This window comes from Protopterus annectens, chromosome 4.part0 (genome assembly GCF_019279795.1).
Source record: "Protopterus annectens isolate FY-2018-M chromosome 4.part0, PAN1.0, whole genome shotgun sequence".
In the NCBI taxonomy this organism is placed as follows: domain Eukaryota; kingdom Metazoa; phylum Chordata; order Ceratodontiformes; family Protopteridae; genus Protopterus; species Protopterus annectens.
Window position 1 is genome coordinate 841,942,917 of NC_056733.1, and position 17,872 is coordinate 841,960,788.

The 17,872-nt window shown below is 38.0% G+C and overlaps 1 protein-coding gene across 1 annotated transcript in view; it reads right to left on the reverse strand.

Moving 5' to 3' along the window:
- Positions 1-17,872, reverse strand: part of LOC122800353 — a 422,686-nt gene that overhangs the window by 220,445 nt on the left and 184,369 nt on the right. Inside the window, exon 2 of the mRNA XM_044069802.1 lies at positions 7,504-7,683. Within this exon, the coding sequence (XP_043925737.1) occupies positions 7,504-7,683 (180 nt within the window). The remainder of the gene's footprint in view (positions 1-7,503; positions 7,684-17,872) is intronic.

The following is a 17,872-nucleotide window of genomic DNA, read 5'->3' on the forward strand; positions in this document are numbered from 1 at the left end:
GTATTTCTCTGGTCTCTGCGTCATACTAATCCAAGGCCATGTACTTTCAGCTCTAATGCATCACCATAAGACACATATGCCATTATTCCTCAAACTATGTTCTACCTTTAGTTAAATATATTTTTATTACAGACACTCTTTTGAACAATATACTCAAATCTAATAATGTTCACCTTTTGTCTTCTCTACCTGTTGTTGAATTACATCTATTCCCAAAATTTCCACGTAGTTTTGTTTTCAACGGATTTTTCTTCATAGCTATGTTTAACAATTTATTCAGAGTGCTACCCAAATCACATTTATTTAAAGATGATACTCGGCACAAATTCCAAGCATTATTTTGCCACTCAACTTATTGCATCTTATTTCAAGGGCCAATAAATCATATGCAGCAAGGCTATCCAGGTTTCAGTGTTAACTGCTCCTGAACTTTGGTCCTTTACCAATATGATTCAACTACAAGATTAGACTGGAATGTTTTATGGTTAAAAGCTTTTCAAGGACCTCTTTTTTTTTTTTAAATGAGTATAAATTAATGTTGGCACCTATTAAAAGGTTATTACAACCATACTGAAGCTGGCCTCCTATTTTTTCCCTCCTGTATAAATGGGTTTTAAGTTAACCCTCATTTAAAACCAGACACTTTAATTTCTTTTAGGATGGTTTGCTCATAATAGGATTTTCTTGATTCTAAAGAGAGTACTATTCTCTAAAAAATTAGCTTGATTGGTTTCATTAGATTCTTTGTTCCACTGCTAAAATGTTCTCTTTGCTCAATGGTTCTCTCTTGAGCTCAGTGTCTTAATGAAGTACTGTAATACAATATCATGTAATGCTGCTAAACTGATATAACTACTTCACTTCTTAACTGCTTTCAAGATTTTTCAACAAAAAGGAAGGTTGGACGTTATTCTTAAATATCCTGCCAAGTTCCTTAACATGGTGCTTAGGTTTGTACTATGCTTTTTTAATCTACTCTTCTCTAAATTTGGATTAAATGGTATGGATGTTCTTGTGCAACATAACATTATAAATAAATAAATATATATAGGTTTTCTGTCAGACAGCATATATTGCATTACTGAGAGCAGACTCCATGTGTGGGTGGGGACAGAAGATCACTGTTATCCTTTTCAACATACTCGGGGAGCTCATGGAGGCACTTCTAGGGAAAAGAAACAGAGGCAACAGACTAGTCTAGTCTACAAAGGATTTAATGAAGTTCAATACTTCTAGAAAAGGTGGTCAGCGTAGGAGAAGCGCAAGGATGGGGAGCAGACAATTTTCCTCACCTACCTCAAATATGGTGACTTCCAGGTCCTCAAATTGTTAGGAGGATCCCAAGTGGTTAAGAGTCCATACCTCCACCAGCTCCATCATTGACAAGTCTGGTTCGTAGGCTGATACTAAGCTATTGGCCCGGAGGCCCTTATACGCCTAGCCAAGAATTTCACCCATGTTCCCTCAAAGTCAGCACCTGTTTACCCTGTCCAGCAGGGACACGAGGGATCCCAGTAGTGTATTTTCTGTTTCCCATCCAGTCATCCAGGTTCCTCTTAAAGAGGGCTAGAGAGGTACTCTGCTTGCCATAGAGAGGGAGTTTATTCCATAGACGGGGGAGTCTTTGGGACACAAATCTATCCCGCCAACAAGTTAGTTCTATTACTGTCACAGACCAGGTTAAGGCCTTGTGTGCGGGTTGCACGAGTGATGCTTGTCTTACTGATATGCAGCAACTCCATCAAGGCTGGGTTTGAAATGGCCTTGTATGCTAGACACAGGTCACCTCTGAGCAGTCTGTATAAGACTGAGTAGAGGGACAGGGGTTTTAGCCTATTTGTATAGGATAGGTGTTTTGAGACCCTGGATTTTCCTGGTCAGGAACCTCTGTGGTCTCCGATAGGTTCATAGGTGTGTAGAGTCTAATGGCTCTGGGGCCTTTGCAAGCCTAGCCCACAGTAGTGCCCTGGCATCATGCTGCCTGACGTTAGTTCCCAGTGCCTCTATCAAGTACAGCCACTGGAGTAATCCCCGGGGTGAACTTTCCATTTCCCAAACACTCTTTTCTCTTGAAGACAGCCAGTGAGGTGCTCTACTCGACAAGTATTGGAAGTCTTTTCCAGAGCATGGGCAGTCTCTGGGTTATGAACCTGTCCCCTCCAGCATGTTCTGTTGATTGTGGTAAGGAGGTTGAGGTGTCTGGAGTGTGTGGTGCAGAGGGATTGAGATTTCTTTAGATGTAGCATTTCTGACAGAGCTGGGTCAGACATGGCTTTAAGTCAAGCAGAGCTCGCCTCTTAGTAGACGATATGAGACAGAGAATAGCTAGAATTTTTTTGAGTCTGACTGTGTAGGACATGTATTTAATGCCTCTCCAATTGCTGCATGTGCTTGGCAGGGTACATGCCGAAGGGGACACTGTACTTGATAATGGGTCTGGATAAGGGAGGAGTGCAGGGATGTTATAACCTTGTTCCTGGATGAAATACCCTTATTTAGGAGGTTGGCCATGTAGAAAGCCTTCCATACAACAGAGACAACATGGTGGTCAAAAGTCAGGTAGCTATCAACCTGGGTGCCCAATTGCCTCACGACTGACTGCATGCTTAGTACGTTGTTATTATTGTCATAACTAGTGGGGAGGACATTTTCCCCAAAGGGGATAATGATGCATTTCTTGGCAATCAGTTTGAGGCCATGCTTCTGGCACCAGTCATTAGTTTGGGTAAGGCTCTCTTGGAGGATGTTCTCATCACTAGGAGAAGACAGCTCCCAGCTTGCAGTCATCTGCAAACTTGGTCAGCCACAGGTGACTGGTTTTAGCTTGCACCTCAGAAAAGTACATCCCAAACACTAGAGGCCCCAAGACCAATCCTTGGGGTACACCGCTCATTACGGGTCTACTACTAGAGGTGGCTTCCCCTACTTTGAATGCGTGGGTTCTATCAGTGAACCAGTTAGCTACCCATCTAGTAACATACGGGTTGATGCCTAGCTGGATGAGTTCATCTATTATGCCTGAGAGGGGAATACTGTCAAAGGCTTTGGCTAGGTCAAGGTAGGCGGTGTGCACCGTCTTTCCCTTATCCATGGCTTGAGTGACCGAAACAAGTCAACCAAGTTTAACAGGCATGATCTCCCTTACACAAAAATCAAACTGTGTGGGGTCAAGTGTTTGGAGGTTGCTGGGGTCAAGTGTTTGGAGGTTGCTAATGTCCTTGTTTATAAGGTCCATGATAATGCGTTCCATGGCCTTGCAGATCAGGCTAATTGGCCTATAACTGCCTGGGTCTTTGTGTAGAGGGATGACAGTGGCCATCCTCCATTCAGCTGGGATGAAGCCAGTGCTAAGGCTTTGGTTGAATAGAGTGTCTAATGGAGCTGAGAGCTCATGCCTGAGTTCATGTAGGATAGAGTCAGGGATGTTACCTGGTCCCATGGAAACTGTACTTTTTGCCTTTGAGAGGGTATTAAGGACCTGCTCCCTGGTGATGAGGGGAGGCTTATGTGCTCATGTGTGGCAAGTCATTGCCTTGTCTTTTGTGTTTTTAAGTTTCTTAGCACTTTTGGGTGTTTTTTGTTTTTAGTTTGTTTCTGTATTATTTATGGCATACCCATTTGGTTGAGATGAAAGACAGACTATCATCACGTAGATTTAGAAGTAGATGATCCTAATTTAAATGTATCCACACATACGGATGATTATTTGGCCAGTTTCACTCAAACATTTGCTGGCTTGGTGTCTGTGCTAATACGGTCTTAAATCAGATTACGTTAATCATCCGTTCAGAAGAGTGGGGAAAATATGTCCAATTGTTGAGACAGGAATTCTTCTCAGAGTTCTGGTAAAACTTTGGTGTCTGACATCTCTGATCGTAGATTATTCCACTGAATCCCTTCTGAAGACCAAAAGAAACCGGTTTTTGGGCGGCGAGTTACAAAGGCAAGCAAATGACAGTAATGGCACGTAAAAGGAATATTTATGAATTTGAGAACAAATTATTCAACCTAAACACAATTATAACTTTTATGTTGAGTATTGAATCAAGGTTAAACAAGTTCCATTAGATTTGAGGTTCTTTAAGTTTTCAAATTACAGCTCCAAGGGAGACCCATCACGGGTTATGGGTTAATGGGTCACAATCCAAACAAAATCAGACTTTTGATCACTCAGATTAAACAGCTTGGTAGTAGTACTAAAGGTCATCCAATGTTTCACAATTGTAGAGACACAGTACTTCAGCAAAGATACAAACGACATGTTGCTACTATCAGAGATAAGCGGAAAAAGTTAGCCAGGGATTACCTGGCTTACAAATCAGATTTAGCTTATTCACTTCAAAACAGTGGCAATAAAAATTTTACTATCAAAAAAACAATATACATTTTCATCTCTGGAGTTGCTACTACTACAGCTTTAGATGGGGCACTAACATTCTTTGATGGAAGAAGAAGAATTTCTCATATTTACACGAAGATCCTCCCCCACTGAATAGTGAAAATACAAAGATCAACAATGAAATTAAGGAAAGTACAGTTTAACTGTGGCAAAATTAACTTTAATTCAAATTTTTTAGTATTTCATTCCATGGTGACTGTACATTATTACTTTGTTCCCCAAAAGCAGAGAGGATCATACCCAGAAGACAAGGAAGAAACAGAGGGTGGAGCATGAATCGATGACACTATCATCAAGTATGATGTACTCTATTTTTAATTTTTCATAGTCTCCCTTTGACAGACTATCATATTTCTATTTTAAATATATGGCTCTGCTTTATTTCGGCTAGAAAAGTCAATTGAGTTAATCTTTTAATTGTCAGAAAACTTAACTTGCAATACATTTTACGTGAAGTTCATTATTTTTCTGACTATAAGTTATGTAAAAAAAAGTACTTTAAATCAAAATTTTAATAGTACTTTAAGAACATTTCAAGATTCATACGAGAAGGATTTTAACTGTTTATACACTTAAGGGACACTGAACAAATAGTATAACATGAAATCAGAACTAAAAGCATTAACTGAGTTGCACAGTTGTGACACCGTTAGAATTATAAAAAAATGATATAGAGGTGATTTATTATGGACAAAGAGAAATATTTTAAATATAAGGAAGAACATTTATTCAGTGTTCCTTGTTATTTGAAAGGCACAAAGTGTGATCTGATTTGCAGCTGATTGCTTGTTAGATTTAATGCAATAAGGATTTATAAATTATTCATTGTATGAATTCTTGTGTGTGGAACATCCAAAGTTAGGGTGATTCTTCAGAATACCAAAGATACATTTTTACTTGGATGTCATCTTAAATTGCATAGTACAACAAACTACGATTCTTGGGTATATCGTGATTTTTTAAGAAGGTCCCAAGATAGTTATGGTCACAGTTGATATAAAATACTTAAACATTTATAATACAAAAGAACCACAACAAGTAGAAAAAACGTAAATGGAATACCAATAAGAACAAAAAGTACGGTCCAGGCAGCAACAGGAAATGGCTGGTAAACAGTTCTTTTATTAAAAATATCACCACAAACGCTTTCACCCGGGCTCAAATGCAGGGCTTTTGTATTAGAGAACCAAATTTGTATACAACTTAAAGGTGTAGCAATGGTTGCCAGAAATGCACCAGTTTTTGCAGTCTTGGTTCTTAGTTGGTAGGAACAGGACATGTTAATTGGTAACAAGTGGTACAAGTTTGTTACTTTTTATAAAAGATATATTGACGATTTGATATTTATTTAAAACAGTACTATAGACGATTTGAAATTTTTTTTTTTAAATACGAGTTAAATCATATTACAGAGTTTCTTCCTTTCTCGTTAAGCAAATCTGTTAAAGTTCACTTTCTAGATTTTGAGATTTCAATGGATGACATCAATGGCTGTTTTCAGAGTCTCATCTTTAGAAAGAAAACATTTGTGAACAATTATCTACAAGGTTCCAGCCGGCATCCTCTGTTTATGAAATATGTTATCACAGAATAATTTATACATCCGAGTCGAATGGTTAGTAATTATTTAATGTGAGCAAGAAATTGTGCCACTTAATGCTTTTAGATGGATTATTCTAAAATGAAAACTGAAATCATTAATGAGGGTAATAGCAATAGTTTCAACCTACACTTTCTCATGGTTTTAGGCAGACAGGAATTATTCTTGTCTACCTGGCCTGTGTTAGGCAGTTCCCATTTCGTTAGCTATGGTAAGCAGTAAGCACATCGGTACTGATAAATGGAAAATAATCTCTGGTAACAATGATTTGGTTTCTGTTATTAGTACAAAACCAGTTTTTATACAAGAGATCTTGTGCCATTAAGAATTCTAGAAAAATAAATTCACACCACCAGGACTACCAAGAGCTCATTTGGTATACAATGTAGAATGGGGTTACACTGCATTTTTGAAACACTAACAAGCAGATTAGTAAAGATAGATATCATTGTAAAATATCTGCAGTAGTCTACACTGCCACCTGGGTTAAACCACTAACAAGCTCTCACAGAGAACTAAGATAGGTTAGACATCAAAGACTGCAGTAACTCTTTGGCCAAGCATGCTACATATTGTTCCAATTTAAAAAAAAATTGTGAATAGTCATATAAACATTACAATGCTGTCAGGGAATATTAACAACAAACTCGAGGGTAGGAACTAAAATGTCAGGTCGCATTGGGGACTGATAATATTAATCATGTCATTGTGAACTGGAATATTAAACACATCTTGAGATCAAGGACGTAGTAATTTTAGAATTGTTTTCATTTATTTACAATGCAAAGATATTTATTTTATTCTTTTTAATTTATGTTAATTTAATATTGTAGGTAATGAGATGTTTCAGGCAGTTAGTCATGTGACACTTTCTAAAGATATTTACTGGATGTTTACTATTTCACTATGTGGCAGTTTTTACATTATAACGAAAAAAAAGCGCTACATTTTCTAATCAGTGGTTTTTTTTGTTTTTTTTTGGCTAAGTGCTATTTTGTATTTTTAAGGTTATTAGCAACTTTTGGGTGATTTTCATAGCTTTTAGATGATATCTTTCTAGTTATATCATGTGTTTAATCATGTGAAAGAAGCATTACATTTCTATTATGGGTCTAATAAGGGAGAAGTTGACATGGATAACACCCAATGACCTAGTCCTAGAAGATATCTTTTTGGAAGGGTGAAGATAACTTATATGGGGTTTTGACTGTGCATTTCAATAAATCATTACATATGTGTAAATATGTATTTTTATATACAGGTGCACACAAACATTTACTAGCTACATCAGATAAAGAGATATACCATGGAGCAAAAAGTTGCTCTTCCAAAGCATTTGCTCAAATGCAGACACTCCCGAACCAATGTTCTTAGCACTCAGTGTTCCTAGCACTCAAATCAGTATCTGAAGTGCAATAATAATAATAAAGAGAAGTAGCAGTTAAGAAATTAATTGAATTTCTATATTGTATGTAAAAAAAAAAAAAATACAATTAAATGATACCTCAATTATTCTGTCCTGAGGGAGGAGGCCAGCTTTTTCAGCAGGAGAATCTGGGTCCACAGCTCGAATATACTGCCCTGGTTTCGATTTGTCACTGTGTAGGTTAAAACCATAACCTCCAGCACCTTTCTTCATCTGGCACAGCCGAGGTCGATGCTCCTTTGGTGTCATTTTGTTATCCTAAAAGCATAATAAGACAGGACGGATTGTAAATGAACAAATAAATTCATACCTCATTTGGATGACTGAAGTGGAGCAAATCCTATCCATAACCCTAAAAATCTCTTATACTTAAAATTTACATTACTGGCCTTTGCAAAAAAGGTGATAAATACATTTTTATTAATGATACCAAGGATCAACTTTAGCATACCTCAAGACAAAGAACATTATCAACCACTTCTAGCTTACGAAATTAATATTTTATAATGCTCATTCCAAACTTTAAACGTTACTGAAATATCCATGTTTAAATATGGCACACACAGTGAAGTATTAAAACACATCACATATCTCTACTATAAAAGTAAACTGCAGGCTCTGAAAGTTATTCCTAATGGCTGCAAAGGCACAGTGTGGGAGCAAACCTGGGTTACGGCTGAAAAAAAAAAAAAAAAAGAGTACGAGTCAGAGTAAACAAACTGTACCAAAATGTGGCACAGTACATCTAAAAATGTCAAGTCTGCACAAGTTACATCAGACAACTTAGAATTACGCAAACAGCAAGGATCCTTCTATTAGTTAAGTCAAAATCACCACATACTAAGGTACTACGATGTGAACAAAACCTAAGCCTCCAATCAGCACAATTAACATTTATTTTGTCATATTAGAGTGACATACAGAAGTACAAAAAAATGTTACCTCACTGTTAGCATCCTTATCTGTCAATCACTATTTTGTATCCTCACAATCCACAGGGTTTATACTAATGAGGCTTCTAACACTGCCTTGGGTACAATGGACAGAGTAATAACTGAACAAAGTACTAACAGACTACATGTATTCTGTATAAATCACCTTGTGGTAAAACTTAACTTACTTTTTCGGCTTGCTCCTCTTCCTCCTATTACAAGTACCACCTCCTGGTCTCTGGTTAGGGGCCCAAAGGTTTGGCCCTCACCAAGTCATTTTTAGAAGAGGGTTCCTTCTAAATGAAGCTGCTCTGCACTGATGCTATTACTAAATTAACAAAACCCAGGAGTGCCCAGATGAGGAATCACTCTGCTTGTGCTTACAACAGCTTCTAATTTACCTGTTGGTCTCACCTTACTCATCTTGTACAGATGTGCAACATGCTTTCCATCTTAGAATTATACTGCATTTTTCCCTGTACAGTGACTTATGACAGCAATCGACTTCCAGCATCAATGTACTTCTGCTGCTAAGAAGTTCTTCCATTGTGGAAGCTGCAATCTCAGGAATGATGGAGGCCTTAACAGTTTTTGAGAGAAGGTGAAGCACATTTGTCACTGATGAGATGTGCTGTATTGTGTGTGTAAAGGAAGAAAGGGCCATACTACTTATGAAGTAGCACGAAGAAAATAAGGAAAATAATCCTTTGGGTATTCTGTGGAGATGGCTTCCAAGTCAGGGTAGATAACTTATTGCAAACTAAATTACAGTAGAGTGTCGATTATCCGAAATGTCAATTATCCGACAGCAGCCTTTCAAAGATTTCAAGTAGGAAAAAAAATCATAAAGTCTGAATATGCAAATGTTATACATATTTGCTTGTGTTTTTTTGAGAATGAAGCCTGCTTTTGTGTCGACTGTAATCTATGAATGGTTGAAAAGTGTATTTTCTACATGCAGAAAAAACAAGATTTTAGAAGTTTTTTATCTGGTTCAATTATATGTTTGATTATCTGAACTACCCTAGGTCCCAAGTGCTTTGAATAAATCAACTCCCTGCTGTATTACTACAATTGTACTGCATCTCCTGCATTAAGTCCACTGAAAACTTTGATCAGGCAAGTCAACATCAGTACTTAAAGGGCTCTGACCTTCTTGAAGGTCAATCAATCAGTGGCAACAGTCAAAAAAGGTATTTGAAGTTAATGTGCTCCTGCACACCAGGTTTGTATTTTTAATTCATTTTTGTATTTGTTTATAGGGAAAGTCCAACAGAACAAAGCCCTTTTCCAATGGATACACAGGGACAAAAGCTTTACACAGTTTACATTTAATGTCTTAATGTTGAGATTGTAATATATTAAAATAACAGCTGTAATAAAATGCATACAAGTTACACTGCATTTAGTTCTAACCGGTGAAAGTGAATATAGTAAAAAAGAGAAGAGATGGAATTATTTATGAGAGAGATAGAGAAGTGTTAAGTAGCTAAAGAAAGACAGCCAAGTTAAGGTGATCATTTTGACACTTTTCTAGTATAACATCAAACTGAAGAAAATTATCTTAAAATAGCAACTTATGCTAATAGCCCACCATGATATTTAGACCCATAACAAAATAGTATGTGTGACAATGTTATTAGTCAAGAGCAGATAAATGAATATTAAGTTTAAATACAATTTCACAGAGGCTGAAACTAAATAAAGAACACAGGCTTCTTTTACTAGAAATGTTTCAAAGAATGGGAAAACAATGAAACTATAGCCTGGCACACATTCTTCTTCAGATCGTTGTAAAGACTTCTAAGTAACACAGGAGAATACTAAAACTACAAAACACAAAAGGAACTTAACATTACGACTTAATGCATTTAAAGGCATTCCTTAAGACATTATTGGTTCTGGCAGTTCTTCCATTTGCTAAAGGCACAACTGAGGTAGAATTACTTTATGGCAAATTTTAAGCTGTTCAGAGAAGAGAGTTTTGTGATGCTGCCTTCAGGATTGTAGCCAATTTCACTGCCTGTTATTAACAATGAAACTTCAGAATTAAAGCAGTGGATCTGGCAAATGAAATGCTTTATGTACAGCAAACTGAGATCACTTATGCTGGGTTAGAGGCCATGAACTTCAATTAGTGGAACAGTATCAGCCTGAGAAAAGGGCAAGAAAACCTTTCTGCTTACTTTAAATATACAAAACAAACAATGGTGAGAAAGGTCAAAGTACTGATATAAAAATATTGACCAAAATATCTTCTAAAACAAAATATCCATCAGCATGATTAACAGAGCAATGGACTTGCAAACACTACTCTCTAGGAACTGAGGAATCAAAGTTATTACAGATGGAGAAGGTTAGTTTGCAAGACTGACATGACAAACACCTTTTGCAAAAGACTGGATGGATTATCTATCCAGGAAATGATGTTTGACACATGATAAAGCAGTTTTCCACAAAACTGATTTGCAAAGCAACTATTTTTTTTTCAGTTTTTGCCAAGACTGAGTATCTGGCTAAAGTAGCCTGCTGGAAGATTCTTACCAAGTCATAACACACTACAGAATGCCTCTAGCAAACAGCTGTCTCCTATGATACATCCCTTGCATGCATTTTCTCACCTTGACAATAAAATCAAGCTGCTTAACAGCCGGCAAGAATAATAAAGTACCCTCAGGATAATGAGTGAACTGGCTTTCTTTCACCAAGGCTAAGACACGAGCTTGCATGAATTACAGTAGTCAGTTAGGAAAATAAGAGCTACAATGAATAACTTGGATGAAACTCCCCAAACCGTTTTTGGTAGGAGTTCTTATCCTGCTTCTTGGAAATCTTTGTCGCTTCTAAGTGGCCTCCCAGATGAAAATTTGAAGCTCTGAAATATGTACTCTGAAATATGAGGTTCCAAGACTCTTTTCAGGAAATTACCAGGTATAAAACAGAATGGTACACAAAACAAAAATGTTAAAACTTTGTGGATACAGAGGTTTAAAACATAAGAATCCTCTAATAGGGAGTCAGTATTAGGTTGATGGGAAATTCCTCACAAAAAACTTCGGACATCTCATTCTTCATGCCATACTTAAGAAAATTAGTACAGTGGAGTTAAAACTATATCTGTTAACTCAGCCCATTTTACCACATTCTAAAGTTCAAACATTTGCATTTTTAACACAAAGATTGAAATTATCAATTGTTGAAAGTAAGATGAGGGTGAAAGAGATTAGGTGGATGACAGAATGAGAGAACTCCTTACCTGTAGTAAATGGTGAATAAAAAATCCAGGTGGCCAGATTTTCAAATGTTATGCTACTTTACGAGCTGTGAAGAGAGGTATTACTTAAGAGTTCAGATTGCTCCAGAAGAACAGAACAGCTTCATAAAAGTTGGAAGATGAGTGGCTGAGCCTGTATTTTGATTACTCCGGAGGTTGTCTTGTTATGGTGAAAACTACATTTCTATTAAATTTTAGTAGCCAGAGTATATACTTTCCCCCAACTTTCTTCTCTGGCTCCCTCAGACTACTGAACCTCATTATCCAATTCTACAAGTGACCTCAATCTTCAAAGGCCCAGTTTCCTAGCAACAAGAACATCTAAAAGATCTTTAGCCTCAACCAGATAGTGTGCATCTTAGGCATGCATGCCAATCCCCCCCGAAAGAAACAAACAAGTACTGCCTTATTATCCCTCTCTCCGTCTTTGTACATATTTGGATATATATATATAAAAAAAAAAAAAAAAAAAAAAAAAAAAAATCACAAACTTTTCCTATTATCACAATTATACTTGGAAAATGAAAAAACTGAATTGAAAAATAGCTTTAGGTCAAATGTGATTAGGTTACATTTTAGACCACTTGTGATTAGATAACGTGTGCCCCATTCAAGTTGTCTAAAACACACGCACACAACTTGGGTCTCTGATGCCTGCTAACAATGGCGGTCTACTGAACTATGTTGTTACCTTAAGGGTGAGAGTCATTTTTCAGCCCTTTCACTCCTGAGTCAACAGCCAACCAATGAGGCTGACGCCAGCATATCCATAAAATTACTTTTCTGCTTAAGACCTAACCCATTGTTAGTTGACATGAGCATCCATGTCACTACAAGGGCCTACAATACCCTCATCTGACATAACCTTGCTTCTACAGACATTGAGATAGAAACAGAGACAGAGACAGATATACACTTGCTTGCATAATTAAGGGTTACACATCACTGGCTTGGTATGACCAAGCCCACTTTCCTGGTCCAGCCTGCTGTGAGCCAGGCATTAGTCTACCTGTTCAGAGACAATGAATGGCTCAGAGTCAATGATTCCTTTCCACCCACAATGGGCAAGTCAATGCCCATTAGTCATTCCTACCATGCTCCGTCAGCTGTACCACTGCCAGAGAGGTTAATCCAACCTTGGACATCTGCAAAGCATTTAAGACCATCACTTCTATGCCACAGGGCTGGGAGATGAGCCAGTAAAGATGAAACGTTGCACAATACATGCAGGTGTCAATGACTGTCTGTATATGAAGTGTGAGTTTATGGATGATTGACTGTTTTACTATGCTGTACCTTTTCATAAAGTCACAACTAAGATGTCAAGGCCTTATAATGTGCTTAGAAAGGTATGGGAGGTACAGCCCCTTCTAATTTGCACTGATGTATGTTATAATCGAATTACATTTAGATTTTTTTATGATCTTGTTTAATTTTCATATAGTTTTATATTACTATTATAATCATTATCAGCAGCGTTTTTTTTTTTTTGCTCAGGTTTATCTGTGCCAGCCTATAACCCTCGAGTAGTAAGCTTCTTTTCAAAAAGAATGCTTCAGAAATCTACTTCCTTTCTTGCTGGAGGTGTAAAACAAAGATCATTTAGCGAAGAGATTTTACAATCTGAATGTAAAATATATTGGTGGCAGTTTACTTAACCTGTTAAGTTTCTCATAAGTAATGTGAGAAGTAACTCTAAAGTATACCTAATAGCAAAAATTTGCTGTAGACGGAATTCGGTAAGAGCAGAGTACTGAAATGGCTTTAGAAGAATTTATTTATTATTTATTTGTCATTTGTTTACCAGGGTGGTCTGACTGGATCTACAGAACCGGTAGCAGAGGCCCAGGGAGAAAAGCTCCACATTCAGTACCATACAAATACAGTATAACCCAATACAAATTACATTAGAAATACTATACAAAAATAAGTTGAAAGAACAAACTGTTACAAGACGCTGCAATATATTACTAAACATCCAGACAATTCTGTAGAGTTAAAATATTACAGACAATAGACACTCTCACCATACATGTAGATAAGTGTCGAAAAAAAATAGGACGTAGGTAGTGCAATATGTGACACTGACTATTACAGTACATGAAAAATAGAATGCTAGTTTCAGTTAGGAAAATAGCAGCCAGAAAGTTAGTGATGCAGACAGATAGTGAGAGAGTTAAGAATAGAAGCAATAAAGCCTGAGCAGTAGCTTAAGGATATGGCATAGAAACAGAGGAGGAGTTAGAAGAGCCTTAGGATCTTTGCAGTCTGTAAGGGATTGAAATGTGACAGAAGAGGACAATAAGGCTAGTGTGGAAGAGGAGGAAGACCTGACCATTAGGCAGGCTTTATGCAGGAGCAGAGCCATGTACTTCTGAAATGATTTTTTTTAAAGAGGCTTTGAAATGGGTTAGGCCAAGCATAGACCTGGGAGCTAGAGGTAGTGAATTCCAAAGTATAGAGACAAAGTATGAATACAGAGAGTGACCTGGTTTTCTTGTGGGTTTTGGGACTGCTAAGAGATTTTTGTCTTCTGATCGTAGGGATCGATTTGGTGTGCAACGTGAGACTAGACTGGCTAGTACAGGGCAGCCAGTAGGCTTAAAAATAACGTTGTGCAAGGTGGCTAGCTGACTAAAGGCAAGTTGTTTGGGGAGTTCAAGCCAATTTAATTCTAGGAGTGGTTTACAGTGGTGTGTGTGATATTTAGAGTTTGTGGCAAACTTTGCAACTGTGTTGTAGCACTATTCCATTTTGCTTAGTGTAGTAGTTTGTACGTTAGTTTTGACAGGGACACCATAAAGAAGGAAGGGAAGTAAAAATGTTTTAACAGTAGTTTTGGTTGCTACAGTAAAGAAATGTTTTGTGTCCCAGTTTTTGATGAGTTTTATTTATATTTTGCTGTATATGGGGGTCAAACGAAAGTTTATTGCTAATGATAGCATCTAGAAATTTGGTTTATTGCACTATTTCTATGACAGTGTTGTCAGATGCAAGGATGTTGAAATGCTCAGTGACAAGGGAGGTGTTTTTGGGATGTAAGAGTACTAGTTTTGTCTTCTTTGGATTAAGAAAGGGTTGGGCGTTTCTTAGCCAGGATTCGACTGCAGTAAAGGACTGTTTGAGTTTTTGAAAGTATCTCTGGTAGTGATTGAGTAGTAGTCCCCTAAATACTGAAGACGCAATAAGGGATCTGGGGACCCAAGTAGATAGTAAACTCTCCTTTGATAATCACATTGCCAAAGTGGTTAGAAAATCCTTCTACGTGGCCCACCTCATCACAAAAGGGTTTGCATCCAGATCAAAAGAGGTCATTGTGCCCCTCTATTCATCGCTCATCAGACCCATCAGAGTACAACTCCCCAATTTAGGATGTATCTTACAAGATACCTGCAACAGGTGGAAAGACCATAGAAGTACCTCACCAAGAGGATCACTGGCCTCAAACAGATGCCTTTATGCAGCTCTACTGAAGAAATTCCAGCTGTACTCGGTTGCATACTGCCTACTCAGAGGTGATCTCTGCCTGACATACAAGGCCATGTCCAAACCCAGAACTGATGGACATGCTCCACCTAAAGAAAAGCTTATCCCCTCGAGCCACACGCTCTAGAGAACTAAACCTCACCACAACAATGAATAGGACATGCTGGAGGGATAGATTCCTGTCACAGAGACTTCCCATGCTTTGAAACAAGATTCCAATCTGCATTAGGCAGAGCTCCTCACTAACACTCTAAGAGAAACCTTGACGAGTGGATGGGAAACTCAAAGTTTAACCCGGGGATCACTTCAGTGGCTCTGCTGGACAGAGGCACAGGGAACTAATCTAAGGGGGTGGCGAAAGCCCACAGATTCTGGTTAGGCTTATAAATGCCTTCGGGCAGATAGGTTCATAGGTAGGTACTAGGCTACAAACCTATTGAGCAGTGCAGATTATGGTGGAATCATCAGCACACTGAATGAGGGTTCCAGGGTGAGAGGCAGTGTGAAGGTTGTGAAAATGTTGAAGAGTAGGGGTCCTAGGATGGAGCTTTGAGGGACTCCAGTAGGGTTGCGGAGGAAGGGTGAGAGTTCATTGGACTATTTCACTGCTTGTTTATGATCCTTGAGGTAGCTCTGAAACCATTTTACTGTGTTATGTGAGAAGCCTAAGTTAGACAGTGTGTTCAAAAGTACGGGGTGAGACACTGTATCAAAGGCCTTTGAGAGATGAAGGAATACTGAGGCTGTACAACATCCTGCATCTCCAGCCTTGTTCACAGTGTCTGTAAAAGATAATAGGGCTATAGCTGTGCTGTGGCTAGGTTGGAAGCCTTGTTGGGTTTTGGTTAAAAGATGGTTTTGGAATAGATTTTGCATTACCCTGCTGATGGATACCTCTCTCGAGAATTTTGAATACATGTGACAAGATGGATGTAGTTCAGAAATTGGACGTATCAGAGTTGCCTCATTTGTGGATGGGGGTATGTGAGATTGTTTCTATATGGTAGGTATGTCTGATTCAGATAAAGACCTATTTATAAGGATACTGATTGGGTAGGCGACTGAGTTAGCAGCCAGTTTGAGTTAGTATGGTAGGAGATTGCTAGCTGAGGTAGAGCAGGGTTTTAGTTTTAGCAGCAGTTTCTTAATGGTGTCAGTGGGTATGGGCTGAAATGAGAATGGGGTTTGTATGACATTTTGTTGAGTAGGGGAGTTAATAATGACAGGGTTAGAAGTAGTTGATGGTCTGGGGTGGGAATCTGGATAGGTTGAAGGGTGGAGGGGTCCAGCATTAGGGGTGTTAGTAGGTCTGAAATTGATTTTATGAAGTGCTTATAACGTTTTTGGTTATTTGTTATGGTGGGATATCAGGTGATAGTGTGTGTTCTCCAGTTCCTCCAGGGTTAAGTAGAGAAGATATAGAGTGCCAAAATTTACTGGGGTTGAAGCTGGGAATAATATGACTTATCTCTGTTGATTAGTTTTGTCACTTTGTTACGTAGTATTTTGAAATGAACATGATTATTTTTGTTTCGTTTCCAGGTTGACCAGGCTAGGCCCCTTTGCTTCATCATGTGTTTACATTCCTAAGAGAACCATGGTGCTGAGTCCCCCCAGATGGTTTATCACCATAAACAATCAGTAAGGTAGAATGTTCATGGATAGAGACAAGGTGTCTGAACTCTAAATACCCGACTCGAGTTACATCATCTAATTTTACAGTTATGGGCTTTTCAGTGTCTTTCCAGGGATATATTACACTGATAAGAGTGAAATATGCTGAAGTGTTAATGTAGCTTCACCTTCAGCAGTAAAAGGCCTGCGAGTGTGGGTGAGTAAATGGAGTGGGGATATCCTTCCAGCAGATTCAACAATGCACACTAGACTTAACAAATTAAGTTATTAGTTTGATTTCTGGAAATTGCCTTACATAGATTTAACTCAATTGCATTTGCTTCTTGTGAACGTTTGCCAACTGCAGGTGAAATTCCGCCGTGCAAGTTCTTTAGTAGTGGGATATGATAATTACATGCGCTTGTTTCACTGGGGGGAGAGAGAGAAAGTTAAGGATTTCTTGATGGCTGAACTAGTTAGGTACAGTACTATTTGTCTATATTCATCCACATTAAGTAATGTTTGGCAAACGAAGAGTAGTGCACTATATTCACATTTGTGCATTTCAGCTTTCTAGCCTTTAAACAGGACAATACACTTACAGAAGACATTTGTAGATATGCAAGTTTGGGATTACTAAAAACAAAAATGGTGGCTTCCACAGTATAGAAGGACAGAAAGAAAAATAAACTAAACTAACTAGAGATATGTTTTGCACACAAGTGTGAGGTTACGGAGATGTAGGTTTACAAATGTTAGAGGGATAGGTAGTAAGGCTATTAGCTCTCACTATTTGCTACACAGCATCCAGTCTGTAAATCTGACATTTAAGCACTTAGAAAAGGCAGCCAGCTAGAGTGTGCAGCATATATGAAAAAAGGAAGCAACCCTAGTCAATGACAAAACTCTTCACAAACTCTCGTATATTAACAATTGCCTACATTATCCAGTAACTGTACAGTTTCTACAAACATAAAACCTGGTATTACAATAGAAGCCTTCAGTAGAGATAAGTTGAAACATATATACATAACAAACATGCACTACTAATTAGCAGGGAGGAAAAAAAAACAGCCATATGGCAACAAACTAGACTCACTTGATGTAACTGCAGTACAAAAAAATATGATGGTTTCACTGA